Source organism: Desmodus rotundus, chromosome 1 (assembly GCF_022682495.2).
Source record: "Desmodus rotundus isolate HL8 chromosome 1, HLdesRot8A.1, whole genome shotgun sequence".
Lineage (NCBI taxonomy): Eukaryota > Metazoa > Chordata > Mammalia > Chiroptera > Phyllostomidae > Desmodus > Desmodus rotundus.
Window position 1 is genome coordinate 54,935,324 of NC_071387.1, and position 16,952 is coordinate 54,952,275.

Here is a 16,952-nt window from a genome sequence, read left to right on the forward strand (position 1 = left end):
AGAAAGAAGAAAACATATGCACATATACGTATTGTAACAGCAGTAACAATGTTAACTTAGATGAGGAGGAGGAGGAGAATGATGAAAGCAACATCTAATACAGAGTGCGTACTACGTGCCAGACACTGTTCTCAGCACTTAAAATGTGTTCCTTCATTTAACTCTCACCACGATCTTACAGGGTAAGTTCTATTACCGTCTTCATTTTACAAGTGGTCGCAGAGCCCCAGAAAGGGAATTCGTGCAAAAATATAACCTTTTTCTATCTTTTTAGGAACTATAAGGACGGGAAATAGATTTATAGCCATGAAACCCAATGAGTTGTTTCAAGTATAGTTTATTCAAACTCTTAATGGCACATATATGATTGTCTTCATTAAGCAGAACAGAACAACAGAAAAGCAAACAGAGGAAATCTTCCTGTCACAATAAAAAACAATTTCTTTTGCTTGAGGTGATTTGTCACATGAGAACCATCCTGTGAATTAATAGGAACAAGGACACTTTGCTAACTGGATCCTCACCTGGGAGAGATGCTTACCGGCCACAGCAGCAGGTTACACAAGACTTCTGCTGACACGATAAACTAAAAGCTCAAATCTCCACCCTTTCTAGAAAGAAGGCTTACGATTCTTCTGAGCTTAACAACTACAAATTGATAAAAATAAAAGCTTTCAATGTGGGAGGTTTAACAAAAGAGGGTGGGGACGGTAGGGATTTTTATAGTATACATACTATATAATTAATTATTTTAATATTTAAAAATCATTTGACTCATAAATTTAAATGATCAGGTTCTAGTAAAATTAGGGTTTCTGCCGAGATAGTTGAGCAGCCAGGTAAAGGATTATTAAAGTAGTTATCAAATCACAGTCCCAGTAGCAGTTTGCTCTAGCTATGTGCAAGCCAGAACAAGTTCCTTCTTAACAGACGTGACATACTTACTATGAGTTCAGATGAACTGTTGAGCTTCATGGTACAGGACCCCTTTAAGAAGCACAGACAAAATATCACATCAGTGATTTCCTATGGTCCATATGATCAGCCTTTCGATCTCCCGCATAGACACCTGTCCCTCTTGTAGCATGTTAGATGAGACCCAAAGAGGTGGGATCAGGGTGGGGTTGAAAAGGGGGATGAAAGTAATAATTACCAGTGGAATCATACTGTGAACAAGGGAAATGTCTTTGTTTTCCAGTTTCTTCATATATCGAACAATATTTGTTTCGGAATGATAGCTGTGAACACAAAACACTTGGCTTGGGCTAACGCAGATTAGAACCCACCCATATCCTCCTGAGCAATCAGACACACTGAAACCGACCTTTCACATACGGATCAACCTGGGCCATGCCAACCTGCCAACAGAGCTTCAGAGGGAAGGCTCTGGAACCCCCACAAGCCTCAGCTGATGGCCCAGGACAAGAAGCTGCCTGTGAGCATGAAGGAAAGGTTGGGAAGAAGAAAATGTCAACTTCCTGGGTATGCTCTTTAGCCTGGTAACTGTGCATCTAAACTCCCTTCTTCCTGATGAGTAGAATTAGGGGTTACCTTGCCAAGGGAGCTGGACCAAGAGGAAATAACGTGTGCTTTGCCCAGACCACCAATGGGATCCTTATGGTGATGATTTATTAGTGAGCCACAATAACCCAGCCATGTCACACCAAAGTCAGAAGCCACACAATGCAGAAATCACACTAGCCACACAAACCTGTTGAACACTTGATTTGTGAGGAATGGGCTGGTTCTCTTCAAGGCAGTGACTAGAATACCTCTCCGTTCCTCGCCCATGCTTTCAGCAACCAGCTCCTGCATGGAGAAACCACAGAAATCAAAGGGCAGGAATTGTGCCTAGAACCACGTGTGGACACCCAGGCCTCCGGCCAGTGTGTACTCTAACACAGCATCAGACATACCCTAGCACAGCCCCTCCACCCAGTCAGCACCCCCGCACCCGGCATCTGGTATGGGCGTGCTGACAGGTGTCAGGAGTTATGAATTGTGGCAATTCTCCAGAGCACTGTTTTTAAGTTCTGTTGACCTCAGCCACAGAAAAGAAGAAAAACTGTAGAGTTTTTACTGCAAAAAAGTTGACATCTCCTGCATGCTCCTTGAATAATGAAGCAAGTTCTGGTAAATTATTTTAAAAGGCTATCAAAAAAGTTACCATGATAACCCGCATGGAAGTGTTCTTGTTTGACACTGCTCTCTTATCTTTGAGAAGTCTAGTGAAATACAAGCACCAAGACCATTTAGTGGGGAAAAGGACGATCTCTTCAACAAACGCTGACAAAACTGGGTATACACACGCAAAAGAATGAAGTTGCATCCTTATCTTACACCATATGCAAAAAGTAAATTGAAATGGATTAAGGACTTAAATTTAAAAGCTAAAACTCTCAGAAGAAAATATAGGGGCAATTCTGCATGACCTTGGATTTGGCAATGATTTCTTAAATACGACACCAAAAGTATGAGCGACAAAAAATAAAGTAGACTCATTAAAATTAAAAACTTTTGCACATCAAAGGACACTATCAAGAGAGTTAAGAGAATATTCACAGGATGGGAGAAACTATTTGCAAATCATACGAGTATTTCTAATAAGGGCTTAAGGTATAGAATATATGATTAAATTGACAGCTTTCTCCTCATTCTGCCCCAGGCAGTGTGGCCATCTGAGAGGCTCCAGTGGGCCTTCCATAAACATTCCTCAAACATGTGGAGTTTAGCGCAGAGTTCTGGAGGGAACATGTTTACTCAGTCCTGTTTGCTAATTTAAGTTTAAAAGAGAATAATGTGATTTACATTTGTTATTTGATACTGAAGTCCTCTCTCACAGGGGACAGAGACAGCCAGGACAGCAACATTCAACACTCTAGAACCTATTTCAACTTCTTTAGTAAATGCTTCCTGTCATATTCATTCAAAAAATACTTATTTTTTTTTAAATATATTTATTGATTATGCTATTACAGTTGTCCCATTTCCCCCCCACTCCACTCCATCCTGCCCACCCCCCTCCCTCCCACATTCCCCCCCCATAGTTCATGTCCATGGGTCATACTTATAAGTTCTCTGGCTTCTACATTTCCTACACTATTTTTACCCTCCCCCTGTCTATTTTCCACCTATCATCTATGTGCTACTTATTCTCTGTACCTTTACCCCCCTCTCCCCCTCCCACTCCCTTATTGACAACCCTCATGTTCTAGTTGTTTGCCTAGTTTGCTCTCGTTTTTGTTTTATGTGTGGTCGTTAATAACTGTGAGTTTGCTGTCATTTTTACTGTTCCTATTTTTGATCTTCTTTTTCTTAGGTAACTCCCTTTAACATTTCATATAATAAGGGCTTGGTGATGATGAGCTTCTTTAACTTGACCTTATCTGAGAAGCACTTTATCTTCCCTTCCATTCTAAATGATAGCTTTGCTGGATACAGTAATCTTGGATGTAGGTCCTTGCGTTTAATCTTGGGTAATGTAATTATGATGTGCCTTGTTGTGTTCCTCCTTGGGTCCAGCTTCTTTGGGACTCTCTGAGCTTCCTGGACTTCCCGGAAGTCTATTTCCTTTGCCAGATCGGGGAAGTTCTCCATTATTTGTTCAAATAAGTTTTCAATTTTTTGTTCTTCCTCTTCTCCTTCTGGCACCCCTATAATTCGGATGTTGGAACGTTTCAAGGTGTCCTGGAGGTTCCTAAGCCTCTCCTCATTTTTCCAAGTTCTTGTTTCTTCATTCTTTTCTGGTTGGATGTTTGTTTCTTCCTTCAGGTCCATACCATTGATTTGAGTCCCAGTTTCCTTCTCATCACTATTGGTTCCCTGTACATTTTCCTTTGTTTCTCTTAGCATAGGCTTCATTTTTTCATCTGTTTTTCGAACAGATTCAACCAAGTCTGTGAGCATATTGATAACCAGTGCTTTGAACTGTGCATCCGATAGATTGGCTATCTCTTCGTCACTTAGTTGTATTTTTTCAGGAGCTTTGAAGTGTTCTGTCATTTGGGCCATTTTTTTTTTTGTTTGTCTTGGCACGTCTGTTACTTTAAGGGGCGGAGCCTTAGGTGTTCACCGGGGCGGGGTAATGCTGGTCGCTGCGCTGTGACTCTGTACGTGAGGGAGGGGCCAAGTGGGAGCAATGGCGCCCGCCTCACTCTCCTCCGGACTCCAATCTTCCACTCTGATACCCACAATCAAACTGGGCCACTCTGGTGCTGGTTCCCGAGTAAGTGGACCTGTGCACACTCTAGGCCCCTGTGGGTCTCTCCAACAACCTCTCCTGTGAGGCTGGGAGTCTCTCCTGCCGCCCCAACCCCCAGGGGCGCTTTCAATCAGAGGTTTGAGGCTTTATTTCCCCAAGCTGGAGCCCTGGGTTGCGCAGCGGTCTGCTTCGCTGCCTGCCGTTCGTCAGGTTTATCTTTGGGCGAATGTGGTGCCGCAAGGTGCTACCCGCCACTCTGCCTGCCCCACTCTCCGCCACTCTGAGTCCGGCCCTCTGGGCTTATCTGTGCAAATGTGGGACCGCAGGGTCTGCTAGTGCTGGGACTGCCTGCGCCATTTGTCCCACACTCTGCCAGTCTCAGTCCCGCCACAGCCACGCGAGTCCTCTCCACCCCGGTGCCCGTCTCCGCCCCTCCTACCAGTCTGGATGAATGGTTATTTTCTATTTCCTTGGTGTTGGTCCCCCTTGCTGTTCGATTCTCTGTCAGTTCTGGTTGTGCGAGGAGGCGCAGTGTGTCTACCTACGCCGCCATCTTGGTTCCTCGATCCAAAAAATACTTATTGAGTGCTTTCTATGCCCCAGGCTGTGTAGATTATAGTGATTAGCGCCTGGCCATAGGTCTAGGTAGCTACTGAGAGCTCTCTCTTTCATTCTCATTCCATGAGATTGTAGACTTTCTCCTCACTCTCCCTCCTATTTCATTGTTTTAGAAACCAACTCAGTCTCACTGAACTGCTTCTAGTTCTCAATAATCTCTCTCCTCCTACCCTTTGTAGCTGTTTTTCCCAGTTTGGAACATCTCTAGCCTCACCTCCCTCCTCAATTATGCCATCTAAGTCTAGATAACTCCCACTCATCTTTCAGATCTCAGAACAATTTCTTCCAAATTTTGGTAATAAATCCCTCCTCTGTGCTCAAAGAGCATCTTCAGACATCACCCTTCACAGCATCACTTGGACTGGAATCTTGTGCTTGCTTGAATCCTCATTATAAGAATATGAGCTCCATGAGTGCAGGACTCATGTCTAATTCACCATTATCCTCGGAGCCCAGCATAGCACCCAGCACATATTAGGTCTTCAATAAATATCTGTTGCATGAGTGAGTATCATGATTTTCCCAGAATCGACACGACCAACATGCCAATGTCATGTATCTCTGTATTAGGGACAGTTTTGATTAAATACCATTAATCAACCTTCCAAATAGCCTAGGTGCACGGTCCAGGCCAGGCACATAGCAGAGACCTTTATCAGCAGTCATGGCAGCAAGGGATAGTTAGTGGCATAATTTTAACAGCAGGCCACTCAATGTCACACCTGGTCCTCCCCCCCACACACTCAGGCCCACAAGAGGCAAACCCATCTTTGACACTACCTCAGATAGTCATTATGAGAAATGCGTGTTTTTATTTCACTTACTGCAGATGACTCACAGCCAAAGATCCACAACAAGTCATCCAGATCTTTTTCATTGACTGTTTCATCAAGAGAAACACCAAGCTACAGAAATAAAAACAAAAGAGAAATCATCAGTTCTGAACACCAAGATCAGTGGAGAAAACCAAGAGAGGTCAAAGGGGAGAAGGATGCTGGACAAAACTCCCAGCTATTCTAAAATATCAGGGTACCAACTTGGCTACCAAATCGGCACTTAGGCAAAGGGGGCTTAGACCAACCCCAGACTTCACAGGGTTTATAGCTTTATAAGCCATTTCTGGACTCTTTAACACTCTGATGGTTGCAGGGTACTCCTACTGGTACTGAATATGCTCTCCTGTTTCTTCTTCAGTTGCTTTATTATACCATTTATCATAGCCTTTACCTTGAAAAGTCATATGGTGAAGAGAGGAGTAAGAAAACATGTGCTTCTGGCTGGTGTGGCTCAGTGGATTGAGCATCAAACTGGGAAGCAAAGCGTTGCAGGTTTGATTCCCAGTCAGGGCACGTGCCTGGGTTGTGGGCCAGGTCCCCAGTAGGGGGCACAGGAGAGGCAACCACACACTGATGTTTCTCTCCCTTTCTCCTCCCCTTCCCCTCTCTCTAAAAGTAAATAAAGTCTTAAAAAATCAAAGAAAACATGTGCCTAACAACCCCATATATGAAAACACAAAGTCTTAGGGAGAGATGAGAATGAAACATCCTCTGAGGAGACACAATGTTCCAAACTGGAAATAAAAATTGTTCATAAAAAAATTAATTGTGCCCAAAGTTCCAATATTGGTTTTTTTAAATAAAGATGAAAACTTCTAATGACAAAAGTCATGAAAGTGTAAAGAATTTGTTTTAAAAAAGGAAACTATACTATAGGTATGACTTACTGTGCCATCCTCAAAAAGCCGAAAATTGATTTTCCTCTGAGCAGCCCTGTCCAAAACCTCCTTCAGGGAGCAGCCACACTGAATCTTCAAAGTGTCAAAGAACAAGTCATGCTGCAGTTGGTGCCCGGCTCGCTTGAGACCTGGACGAGACAGGGCTCTACCAGTTTCCAGTGCAGAGACCTGCTCCTCTGCCGCTGATGGTTCACAGAGAAATGAAGAAGTAAACCCTACTCTAACGTAGTCTGCTCCTGCTAGTGATATCGATATTTTTAATGGCCGTATATGGTCAACCTTACAGATGTACCACAATTTAACTAATTACTTATTACTGGACATTTAGGCTATATCCAAGATTGTGCTATGGTAAACAGTGTTTCAATGGAAACCTTTTACTTCCCTATTTGATTATTTCCTTTGGATATATTCCTAGAAGTAGAATTTCTGGATCAAATTATAGGCACATTTTATAAGTCTTTGATATAGATTGGATAAGTGCCCCTAAAGAAGTCATACCAGTATCATCATTCTTTTTAATCTTTGCCAGTGTAGTGGGAGAAAAACCATTTTATTGTTTCAATTTACATTTGAGTACTAGTGAGGTTGAAATTATGTGTGTTCACTGACCATGTATTTGTATACTCACTTCTTTTAAAATTACATTTAATGTCCTTTGCCCATTTTTCCCTCAGGGTATTCATCCTTCTTGTGTATGGTGTGGGGCGGTGAGTGACAGCTCTCTATATTAAAAACATTAACTTGGTCTATCATAGGAGTTGAAAATGTTCTTCCCAGTTTTTTATTTGACTTTCAATTCTGCATACAGCGTTGAACATGTAGTAAGTTTTCAGTTTCACTTACTCATGTTTATCAGTCTTGTTATGCCCAAAAGTTTTAAAAAACATTCCCAACTCACCTTCAGACAAAATCAAAGTGGCATTATGCACCCTCCTAGCGATGTGCTCCAGCCCGCGGGAACCGTGGTAGATTGCGAACATGGCTGCCATATTCGCCAAGAGAGCCTAAAATGACAAGGCATTTAAAGAATCAACTTCAACAATGTCATGGAAGACAATTCGTAGAAGGGACTATTACTTTGACTTGAGATGCCAAAACTGAAAATGGGGACGAAGCAAAATGATCACATTTCCCGCATTCTCTATGACAGTCGGGAACCATTTATAACGCCTGAACACCTGAGGGGGAACATGGCATCCCAGGTACTGTGGGCTCACTACATTAAACCTTGAAATGTGACCGTTATAAAGGGGTTCTTCAGGATAAAAGCAACAAAAGTTTTCAAAACCAAAAGAACTCAGGGAATACAATTCTCCTGAGGCCTTAAATAAAGTGGGAGAAGCTGAATTTCAACAACAAAGAGATAAATGTGGCAAAGAACTACCAAAGATGAAAATGCAGGAGGCAGGCGAATAAAACCAAAATAAGTTGGCAGGAGATATATTAGAAAAGGAAAACCGGAACCTATTGGATTATTCCCTCAGGACAGCAAGGTTGCTTACTGAGGTCAACATGTCTCTCTTGACCATTGGATTGAGATTTCATGAAACTATTCACACGTAAATGTGTGTCCTACTGTGACAGAAAACTGAAAGAATGGCATGGCATCTCCTGGAGACAGGGACACAGGGAGCTCCAGGGATGTTTCAGTGAGGGAGTCCTACATGGGAAGCAAGAAAGGGACCACCGAGACAGCACCTTGGGTCAGAGAGAAGGATAAAATGAGGATGGCTAGGGTCGGAAACCAAATGAGTGTCAATTTGGGGGAAGGGATGGAGGATTGCATCTCCTGCATCTCCTCTTCTTGGCCCCATACCTCCTCTGTTTATTCACCTTCCATCCTGCCAATAAGCGGTCTTCTAACCATACAGTATCACCCCAGTAACTCGTCCAAATTCAAGTCTCATGCTCTTTATGTGTCTAATCCACTTGATTCTCCCACAGCAGCCTCCACCTCATTGGTGCAGCACCAGGGTCTCTCTGAGATTTCTAGTCCCACTGAGTGGCTTTGTCCTAATGTGCCAGGTCAGCAGTTCAAGGTCCACCTTAATGGAAGGGGCACCACACAGAACACATTCTACTCAGCTGAGAAACACAGCGCTTTAAAGTTGGGTGATGCTCAACATCAGAGCAGTTTTGTTAGGTACACATGTTCTTTGCTAGGCTGCCAGAAGGAACCTCTATGGGGCCACTGCAAAGCAAGAAACAGCTCTCAAAAGTTCTCAGAGAGTACAATCAGAGTCAATAAAGAAAATGAGGAGGAAAAGAATATCAGAACCTAGGAACTGGCTTTCTTACACCAAAAATCCCAAAGAGAATGTAGACACTTTTGGGAAGTGTCTACACTTCCCAAGAGACCCACTAAAGCCACTGGTCTTCCCACTAAAGACCAATGGCTTTAGAACTAACTATACAAAGATTTTATCATCTACTGCCTCCCTGGAGAGGCTCTCTAAAACCTGGTGGTGCTTTGAGAGGGAAGAGCACTGTAGTGCCCAGGGAGGTATTGGTGAGATCTCTCCTTCTCTGACCCTGAAGGAAAGTGACAGACCCAGGAGAGATCGTATGCTCAGCAGTGGCCCTCCATCTGATCCTAGGAGTTGGCTGGGTATGGGAAAATACTGCTCCCCCTGACCTAAGCCCTTGGGTAACTTCCCATTAACTCCTCTTATTTTATCCTATCCACTTCAGGAATGCCTCCCATGAGTTCCCAGTAACAGTACCCCATGACCACCACAAGCTTGCCAGTCAGGACCATCCCCTCAAATACAGTCACCTCAAGCACCCTCACTTTGCCTTCCTCACCCCAGCCTGGAGGGCCTCCATCTCAGCCCAAAGAGAAGGTGCCCAGTCACCACGCATGATAAACCTGCCCAACAGACAAGAATGCGAGAGACCCTGAGGTGTGAAGTGTGTGTGTACACAGACTACCAGTAAAATGCACTGTATTTTGGTTCTGACAAGACCATAAGACTTGTCTACCAATAAGATCTTAACATTTTTGGTGTGCACAGTGCTCAGTGGGTGATAAATAAGTTAACGAACAACTCAGTGAATGAACGAATAGCTCATTTCTGTAGACTGTAAAGCATTCAGGGGACAGGTCAGACAGGTGACCTACCTGAGCCGTGCAGATGTTGCTGGTAGCCTTGTCTCTCCGGATGTGCTGCTCCCTGGTTTGAAGAGCAAGACGAAACACTTCTTTCCCAGTGGCATCTCTGGGCCAAGAATAAAACATCCAATTAGCACAGGTAACCACAGCACCGGGAATTCTCATAAATGGACCTGCTTCTTTCCTCCTCAGCTTGAAGGGAATTTAGCAAATTTACTTGGGTACAAGGCCATAAAGAAACAATTTCCAAATCATCCTCTTCTAAACAGGATGTCTGCTAATTTTTAGTTTGTACTTTGAGGAGCTGAGGTACTGAGATATAAACAAGAAGGTTGGGAACCGTGAACGGAACATTTCCAGGAATTACCCAGCCTACCATAATGAGGGTGACTGAGGATTAACTTTCACTCTGAGCTTCTTGGCAGACTCAGAAAAGAGGGAAATATCTGGCAAAGGAAACAGCATCTCTGTACTGGAAATAGGAAGGGACTGTATGGCTGTAAATTAAAATGATCCTAATCAACTTACCACTTGTCTCTAATAACATGTCCCCTTTCTAATACAATTAAAAATTTAGATAAACACAAATATTTAGCAGTCTTATCCTTTATTTCATCATCCTTTGGGATCCATTTTCCAGAAAGGTAAGAAGTTCAATATAAAAATCAGCAGACAATAATTAATATGTTAATTTTTTTAAATTAGAAAGCCCTGTGCCTCATCTTGTCTGGTGAAGAGACATCACTGAAAAAAGCGAATGGGAGAACACTTGAATAACCTTATTTTACACTAAAGAACTAACTGCCTTTTGCTATCCTGTGGCAAATTGAAAGAACTTTCAAACTTCCCATCACAATCTCATCATTCACTACTTCAGACCATTCACTTACATTGATAGATCAGCTTTCAGGCAGGGTCAAAACGATCATGCTAAATTTCCCAATAATAATCATGGCATTCATCTAAATTCTTAATGAGGAGCAGCCCTCAAGAAAGCGCTTTTGGAAACTACTCCAATGGCTAAGTGGTGGGCCTCCAGGAAATCATGGGCATGGTAACCTCTCCTTGCACTTGTCTTTACATAACCTTGTGACCCGATAATACTTTCAAAGAAGAGAGCTAGTTAGATATAAAACACACCTAAAATATTCAGTCTCTCAAGGCATTTCTTCAACCTAAATAAATTCATTTGTGTGACCTCAGAACAAATACGTTATGAATTACACTCATACTTTTTCAAATATGTACAAACTTGTGGCATTTGAGAAGAGGTATACTAACCAGTTCACACTAGCCAAACAGATCGTCTCTTCTGAATCTATGTTGTACATTTTCTCCAAATGACTCAGTGAAGTTTAAAGAGCAACCACCAGCTTTTGTGATCAACAAACGGAGCAGGGAAAACGACAGCCACAATAAAAAGGAGAAACACGAGCCGCCTTACCGTGTTACTCCCACCATTCTTCCAGGCATCATCCTCACCAAGCTTTCTCTAACCGCAAAAAAGGCTGCATGTGGTCCTCCATAGCCCAGGGGCACCCCAAATCTCTGTGAGCTGCCCAGGGCAACGTCTACCCCAAATTCTCCAGGAGGCCTCAAGATACACAGAGCTAAAAGGTCGGTAGCACAGCAAGCCAAGGTCTAGAGGGGAAACAAGAGAAAATGGACATGGTTGTCACTGTCCCTGCAAACAGTGAGAAAGTGGCAAATTATCTCCACTGCAGGCAGGCTGGCAGAGCTGGTTCACATTGTGTGAAGTTTACTTATTCCATTCACTTAAAATACTCACTGAGTGCCTGTTATGTGCCAGGAATCAATGAACAAAACAAAGTTGAAGAAAGGAGGGAAGAAGGAAACAGTTTTACTATTCCAGGTGATACAGGTATGCGAATTAAGACCACACCCAAAATAACAGTAATGTTTCAAAGTTGAGACACACCTCCATGGGCCCCACAAAAAGACATCTGCCTACCCCAGTCTGATGGGCTCTCTCCACAAGTTCAGTGAAGTCTTCCACCTTCCCCTCCGTGTCCGGGTACTGGAACAGCACTCCGCTGACGTCTTTTCCACTGAAGTCCATTTCATGGAGTAACTTCAGCTCAATGAGGACTCCAGCATATCTGGAAAGAGAGAAGACAAAAAACAACCATGTTTTTGGTTTACAAGGAAAAATCAAATTACCTACAGTTTCTTTTCCATGACAGCATTCGTATTCTGTGTCCTTTCTCAATGCCCACTCACCACCCCATCCCAACACACACACACACACACACACACTCACATTCCTGTCATACTCCGCCTTCAGTGGTAACAGTGTCTCACACCAACTCACTTGCATCCAACAGCTTAGCTCCTGTTCTTCTTATCCACCCTACCACTCCCCCTTTCCTGTCATGACCAGCTAGCTCCTGAGAGAAGACCAGAAACATCACCGCCTAGGACTAAAGAACCAGTACCTGTAACAGCAGCACCATCGCCACTTTCCCTCTGCATCATTCTTAGGTGAATAGAAAGAAAGCCATCAGTAAGACAAAGAGGAGACCCTTCCTCAGGTTCCTAAAACCCCCTAACTCCAACATCTGTGAGAAACGCCTTCTGAAGGGATGGTGGTGTGGGTAAGAGGAAGATTAGCCAGCTTTTACAAGGAGAAAGCAAACACAGTCACAAGTGGTAGCTGTGCTCTATTTGTGTTATCTGATTGCAGTACTAAAGTACAATATGCTTTCTTCTGCATCCTCTCCACCAACAACAGACTACAACTATGTTTGTAGGACTATACATAAAATCTTTTAAAACACATTAAAAAATGGAGAGCTCCATTTTTTCCTGTTTTTCAAAGTTTCCACGACATTCTTGAAATTATTTTAATTAAATTTCTTTTCACAAAAAGAAAACAGTCCTGGCTGGGTAGCCTAGTTGGTTAGTGTCATCCCCATTCACCAAGCTGTGGGTTCGATCCTCCATCAGAGCACACACCAGAACCAACGAAGGGGTGACAAACAAGTGGGCCGACAGACCGATCTCTCTCTCTCCCTCTCTTCCTCAAATCAATAAATATTTTCTAAAAAACATGATAATATAAAGCAAAGGGAACTAAAGGCACTGTATTTTCTCCTCAACTCTGACACATTTTACTTACCAGCGAGACCCTGAGAAGGAAGTGGGAGGGAAAGTAAAACTCAACAACCCCAATTTACACCAGGTTGACCTCCAGCCAGTTTGGAAGTAAAGGAGAAAATCAGCTGAGATGAGCATTTGATTCAAAATATGAAAAAAAAGTAATTACTTGGCTCGAGTCTGGATGACAGCTATTGTCTGTGGGTGGCAACGAGGGTCAACAAAAAATTTCCTCCTCTTGTTGTGTCTGTTAAAAAGGAAAATCACATTCAAGTGTGAACATTAAAGAAATCAGTTATCTTCTAAGAATGCAAAGTAAAGATGGTCCTTAGGGAAAGTCTGAGCACAGTGTTGTGGACAAAAAAAGAGGTTCTATGGAAAGTGACCTCACACGGTGTTCTGATCATAAATTCCCAACTGCCCAGATCATGGGAGGTAGTCATACCCCAGGCACACAACGTCTTCAGTGAAGGTTTGTCTTGGCTTTCAGCAAACCCTGTCCGTTGTCTCTGTGCCTCTGGGTTAACACACATTTGAAATATGCCATATCCACCCTCAAGAGAGCACATAATCTTGTTAACTATCCTGTAATCCAATCCCACCTTGCTTTTCTCCCACCTCCACGTAATCTTCCTCAGTTCCCTCCTTAATTCCAAATGCAAAAAAGGAGCAGCAAACCTCCTATTCTCCTGAACATTTGAGATCTTGCTCCCTAGCATACGTCCCACCCGTTTGACCCAAATAAACTATTGTTAATTCTTTACAGGTTTGGATGATTGTGATGTCGATAGTATAAAAAGTACTGGATCATTAATGACTAATAATGGCCTTTACTGAATATATTCCCACTGAAGTTCCATTCCAATCCTGTTTGGCAAAATCTGTGGTGGTAGATGGGAGAGCAGATGGATGGGGAAGAAAAATAAGGAAAATAAGTGAAAAACTAAGAATAATAACCAGAGGGTGGGTGGGCAGCATTCCTTTGCAGCTATCCATCCATGGCAGGAGAAAGAGCCTGAACACACCACCCCCCTGCGCTACTTAGAAATCAGAAGGGCCTGTGGCTGCAACTTAGGAACCTCCACACCTACTGAGCAAGTGTGGGGCTCACCACCCCTCAAATTTGCAGAAGCCAAGAAAGAGACTTATCTGGGCACTCAAGACCAGAGGCACAAAACCTCTGACAGATACACCATGAATGTGGGCAGATTTCCTAACCAGATGACCATCTACGTCAGAATTCTACCAGGAAGGCACTCACAAGGCAAAGAAAGAAAAAAGGTGAGGAAATGGAGAGCAATTATTAACTAACTACACACCATGACCCAGCAGTTCTACCTCTAGAAATGCATCCTTAGGAAATAATCACAGCTTCTGACACAGAGGAAAAAGACCGGAAGATGTCCCTTACCCTGACAAAGTCTCATGCTGGGCCTCTCACCTGTGGCACAGCTGCATGGCTTCTGCAGCCGCGGTCGCTTCGTCCAGCAGGGATGCGTTGGCCATGTCCATGCCTGTGATGTCACACACCATGGTCTGGTAATTCAGTAAACTCTCCAGTCTGCCCTGAGACACCTCTGGCTGGTATGGAGTATACTGGGTGATCCTGTGGGGCACACAAAAGGCCATGTCCATATTGTGACTCCACTGTTCAGAAAAGGTGACGAAATGTCTTCATTTTAGAATTCACAACCTGAAAATTAGATTTGCCTCTCTTGAGAATCATATAATAGATCAGTAAACTTCCCTTTTGGCCTCTTTAGGAAGCTCAGAATTAAATCACAGTAATAATACTATTCATTGTTTGTGGATAACCAGTATTTATTTCTCTATTCCTCTAAGTGGTTTTTTAATTTTACATTTCTATTTTAATGATCTTACTGTATGTGTGTGTTGTACTGTAAGCTGGCACTTGAGCCTACATATGATATTATAAACAGAAATCTGACTCCCTATTATCTTCCCTCGATCTAAAAGGCTCTCTCCATTCACAGATCACAATAGCAAAGTGTTCAAGAATCTCATATCTAATAGTCAAAACTTGTTTATGGTGGGGAAGTGGGGGGAAATCTTTGTTTAATAGTAACTAGAAGTTCTATGTGCTTCTAAGAAATTAGTAGAGGTTTACTTTAAAATTCTCACTATCCTGTTATTGAGTCTGTGAACGATAACTCCATAGCTATCAAAAGTCAAGGATAAAAATGGTTATAAGGCATCATAAACATGGATTCTAGTCTTATATCCTCCAGTTAGTAATCAAAAATGTATATTTAGGTCTATGAGGTAACCCACTAAATGTCTTCATCTTTTTTTTATTCTTTCCTTCATTCACTCATCCTACAAATATTTACCACATGCTTGCTAAGAGAAACAGGATGGCATTGGATGTAGCAATGCCAATTATCATCGCAGGCACTCCCACAAACCTCTCGTGGCCCATAATGAGCACAACGGATAAGAGACCCTGATCTCTTGCAATGGGGCAAGGAGACAATGAATAAATGAAATTATTTCAGAATAATGAGTATTTTAAAGGAAATAAAGTGATAGGAGAGAGGGTAACTGAGGACTTATGACAAGGCTGCTCTCTCTTTGACAAGAATGCATTGCACCAAAGAGGGCCGCACTGGGGGCCCAGCTCCCACACGTGATTGACATTGTTTCATACTTCTCTTGCTTTGCCTTTCCAAGCCAGAAGAGTATGAGGGAAAAAAATAGGTTTTTTGTTTTGTTTTGTTTTTTTCATTTTTTTCAAGCCCTTTTCCTTTCTCTCCCGTTCTGGTAATCATGTTCAGGATATTTCTATCCATCTTTTATTTTTCTTTTGTGAAGGCTTTGAAATCAATGTATAATCTTACTCCTGAAGAGAAGTGGGGTGGGGAAGCTTGCCTTACTAAGCAGTACAATGTCAAGACTGAAATAATTTTCCTGAAACTTTCATTAGCATAAGAGTGTGTGTGTGTGTGTGCACAGTGAAGTAAATTTTTGCTTCCGTTAACTCCTTGAACAGCCTGGCTTAGGAAGCATAAGTCAGTTTGCCAGGTTCTAAGTGGGTGGTGAACTGGAATGAATGAGGCACACAATATAGAATGCAGACAAAGTAGAAAGGGAATCTGAGCAGAAATGGAGTCACACAAAAGGCATAGACAAGGGGCAATTGTGACCTCAGATCAGATAAGACTTCCACACACAGCAAGGCCTGCCACCGTGAAGATACATGTTTTGATTGCCTGGCTAAGCACAGAACTCTCATTTTACTCAGAATCACTATTTGACAAATAAGTGCACACACTGGCATACACACATGGGCCAGCTAGTGCATCTAACAAGTGGGAGAGAGTTAGTATATCCATAAATACACAGCATATACAACAGGGAGAGAGAGCAACGCTGCAAAGAACTCATCACAGCGCTGAATATTGAAAACTGAGCAACAAACTAAGTGTCCACTGGAAGGAGCATGGTCGAATAGACCAAAGCTCATAATATCATGCATTTATTGAAAATGATATGTAAAAGAATGCAACTGCTGGCATGGAAAATGCTCATGATATGTTCATTTAAAAAGTTAAATATAAATACTATGGTACCATTTTTGTAAATTTGTAAAAACAAGTCAATGAACATGCAAACAGTCGTTTTCTCTGGGCAGTGAGATCAACCATAATTTTTACTTTCTTGTTATTGTATGTTCTAAATGTTAAAAACATCAGCTACCATTAGTAACCACTTCTGTGGGTCAGGAACACAGTCACAAACCTTTTCCTGACTATCTTGCACATGTCCTTTGGGAGAAGTTGGAAAACTCAGATAACTGTCAAGAAAATAAAATCACCCATAATCCCGAACTCCAAGATAACAGTAGACATTTAAGCACATTTCTTTTCAGTCTTTCTCTTTCCCTCTTTTGTGATGGGCACGCTCAAGTGTGCTGCCCGCTCTCCTCCTATGTTGTCTGCCCCCTTTCTTCTTCATTTATGACTTTTTTATACATTCTTTTTTCCCAGCTTTATTGAGGTGTAATTAACAAATAAAATTGTATATTTGAAAAGTGTGCAATGTGATGATTTGATATATGCATATTTTGTGAAGTAATTACCACAATCAGGTTAATTGGTTTCAGTCTCTTTTCCATACCATAACCATATTTACAATTAAAGTAAGAT

The 16,952-nt window shown here is 42.3% G+C and overlaps 1 protein-coding gene across 1 annotated transcript in view; it reads right to left on the reverse strand.

Annotated features, from left to right (window-relative positions):
* The window catches only part of GLDC (glycine decarboxylase), an 81,150-nt gene that overhangs the window by 42,706 nt on the left and 21,492 nt on the right, over positions 1 to 16,952 (reverse strand). The window contains exons 4-14 of the mRNA XM_024558343.3: positions 14,228 to 14,392; positions 12,956 to 13,033; positions 11,642 to 11,789; positions 11,114 to 11,310; positions 9,679 to 9,775; positions 7,456 to 7,561; positions 6,543 to 6,682; positions 5,644 to 5,724; positions 1,712 to 1,809; positions 1,154 to 1,238; positions 946 to 987 (exon numbers count right to left, since the gene is read on the reverse strand). Of these exons, the coding sequence (XP_024414111.2) occupies positions 946 to 987; positions 1,154 to 1,238; positions 1,712 to 1,809; positions 5,644 to 5,724; positions 6,543 to 6,682; positions 7,456 to 7,561; positions 9,679 to 9,775; positions 11,114 to 11,310; positions 11,642 to 11,789; positions 12,956 to 13,033; positions 14,228 to 14,392 (1,237 nt within the window). The remainder of the gene's footprint in view (positions 1 to 945; positions 988 to 1,153; positions 1,239 to 1,711; positions 1,810 to 5,643; positions 5,725 to 6,542; positions 6,683 to 7,455; positions 7,562 to 9,678; positions 9,776 to 11,113; positions 11,311 to 11,641; positions 11,790 to 12,955; positions 13,034 to 14,227; positions 14,393 to 16,952) is intronic.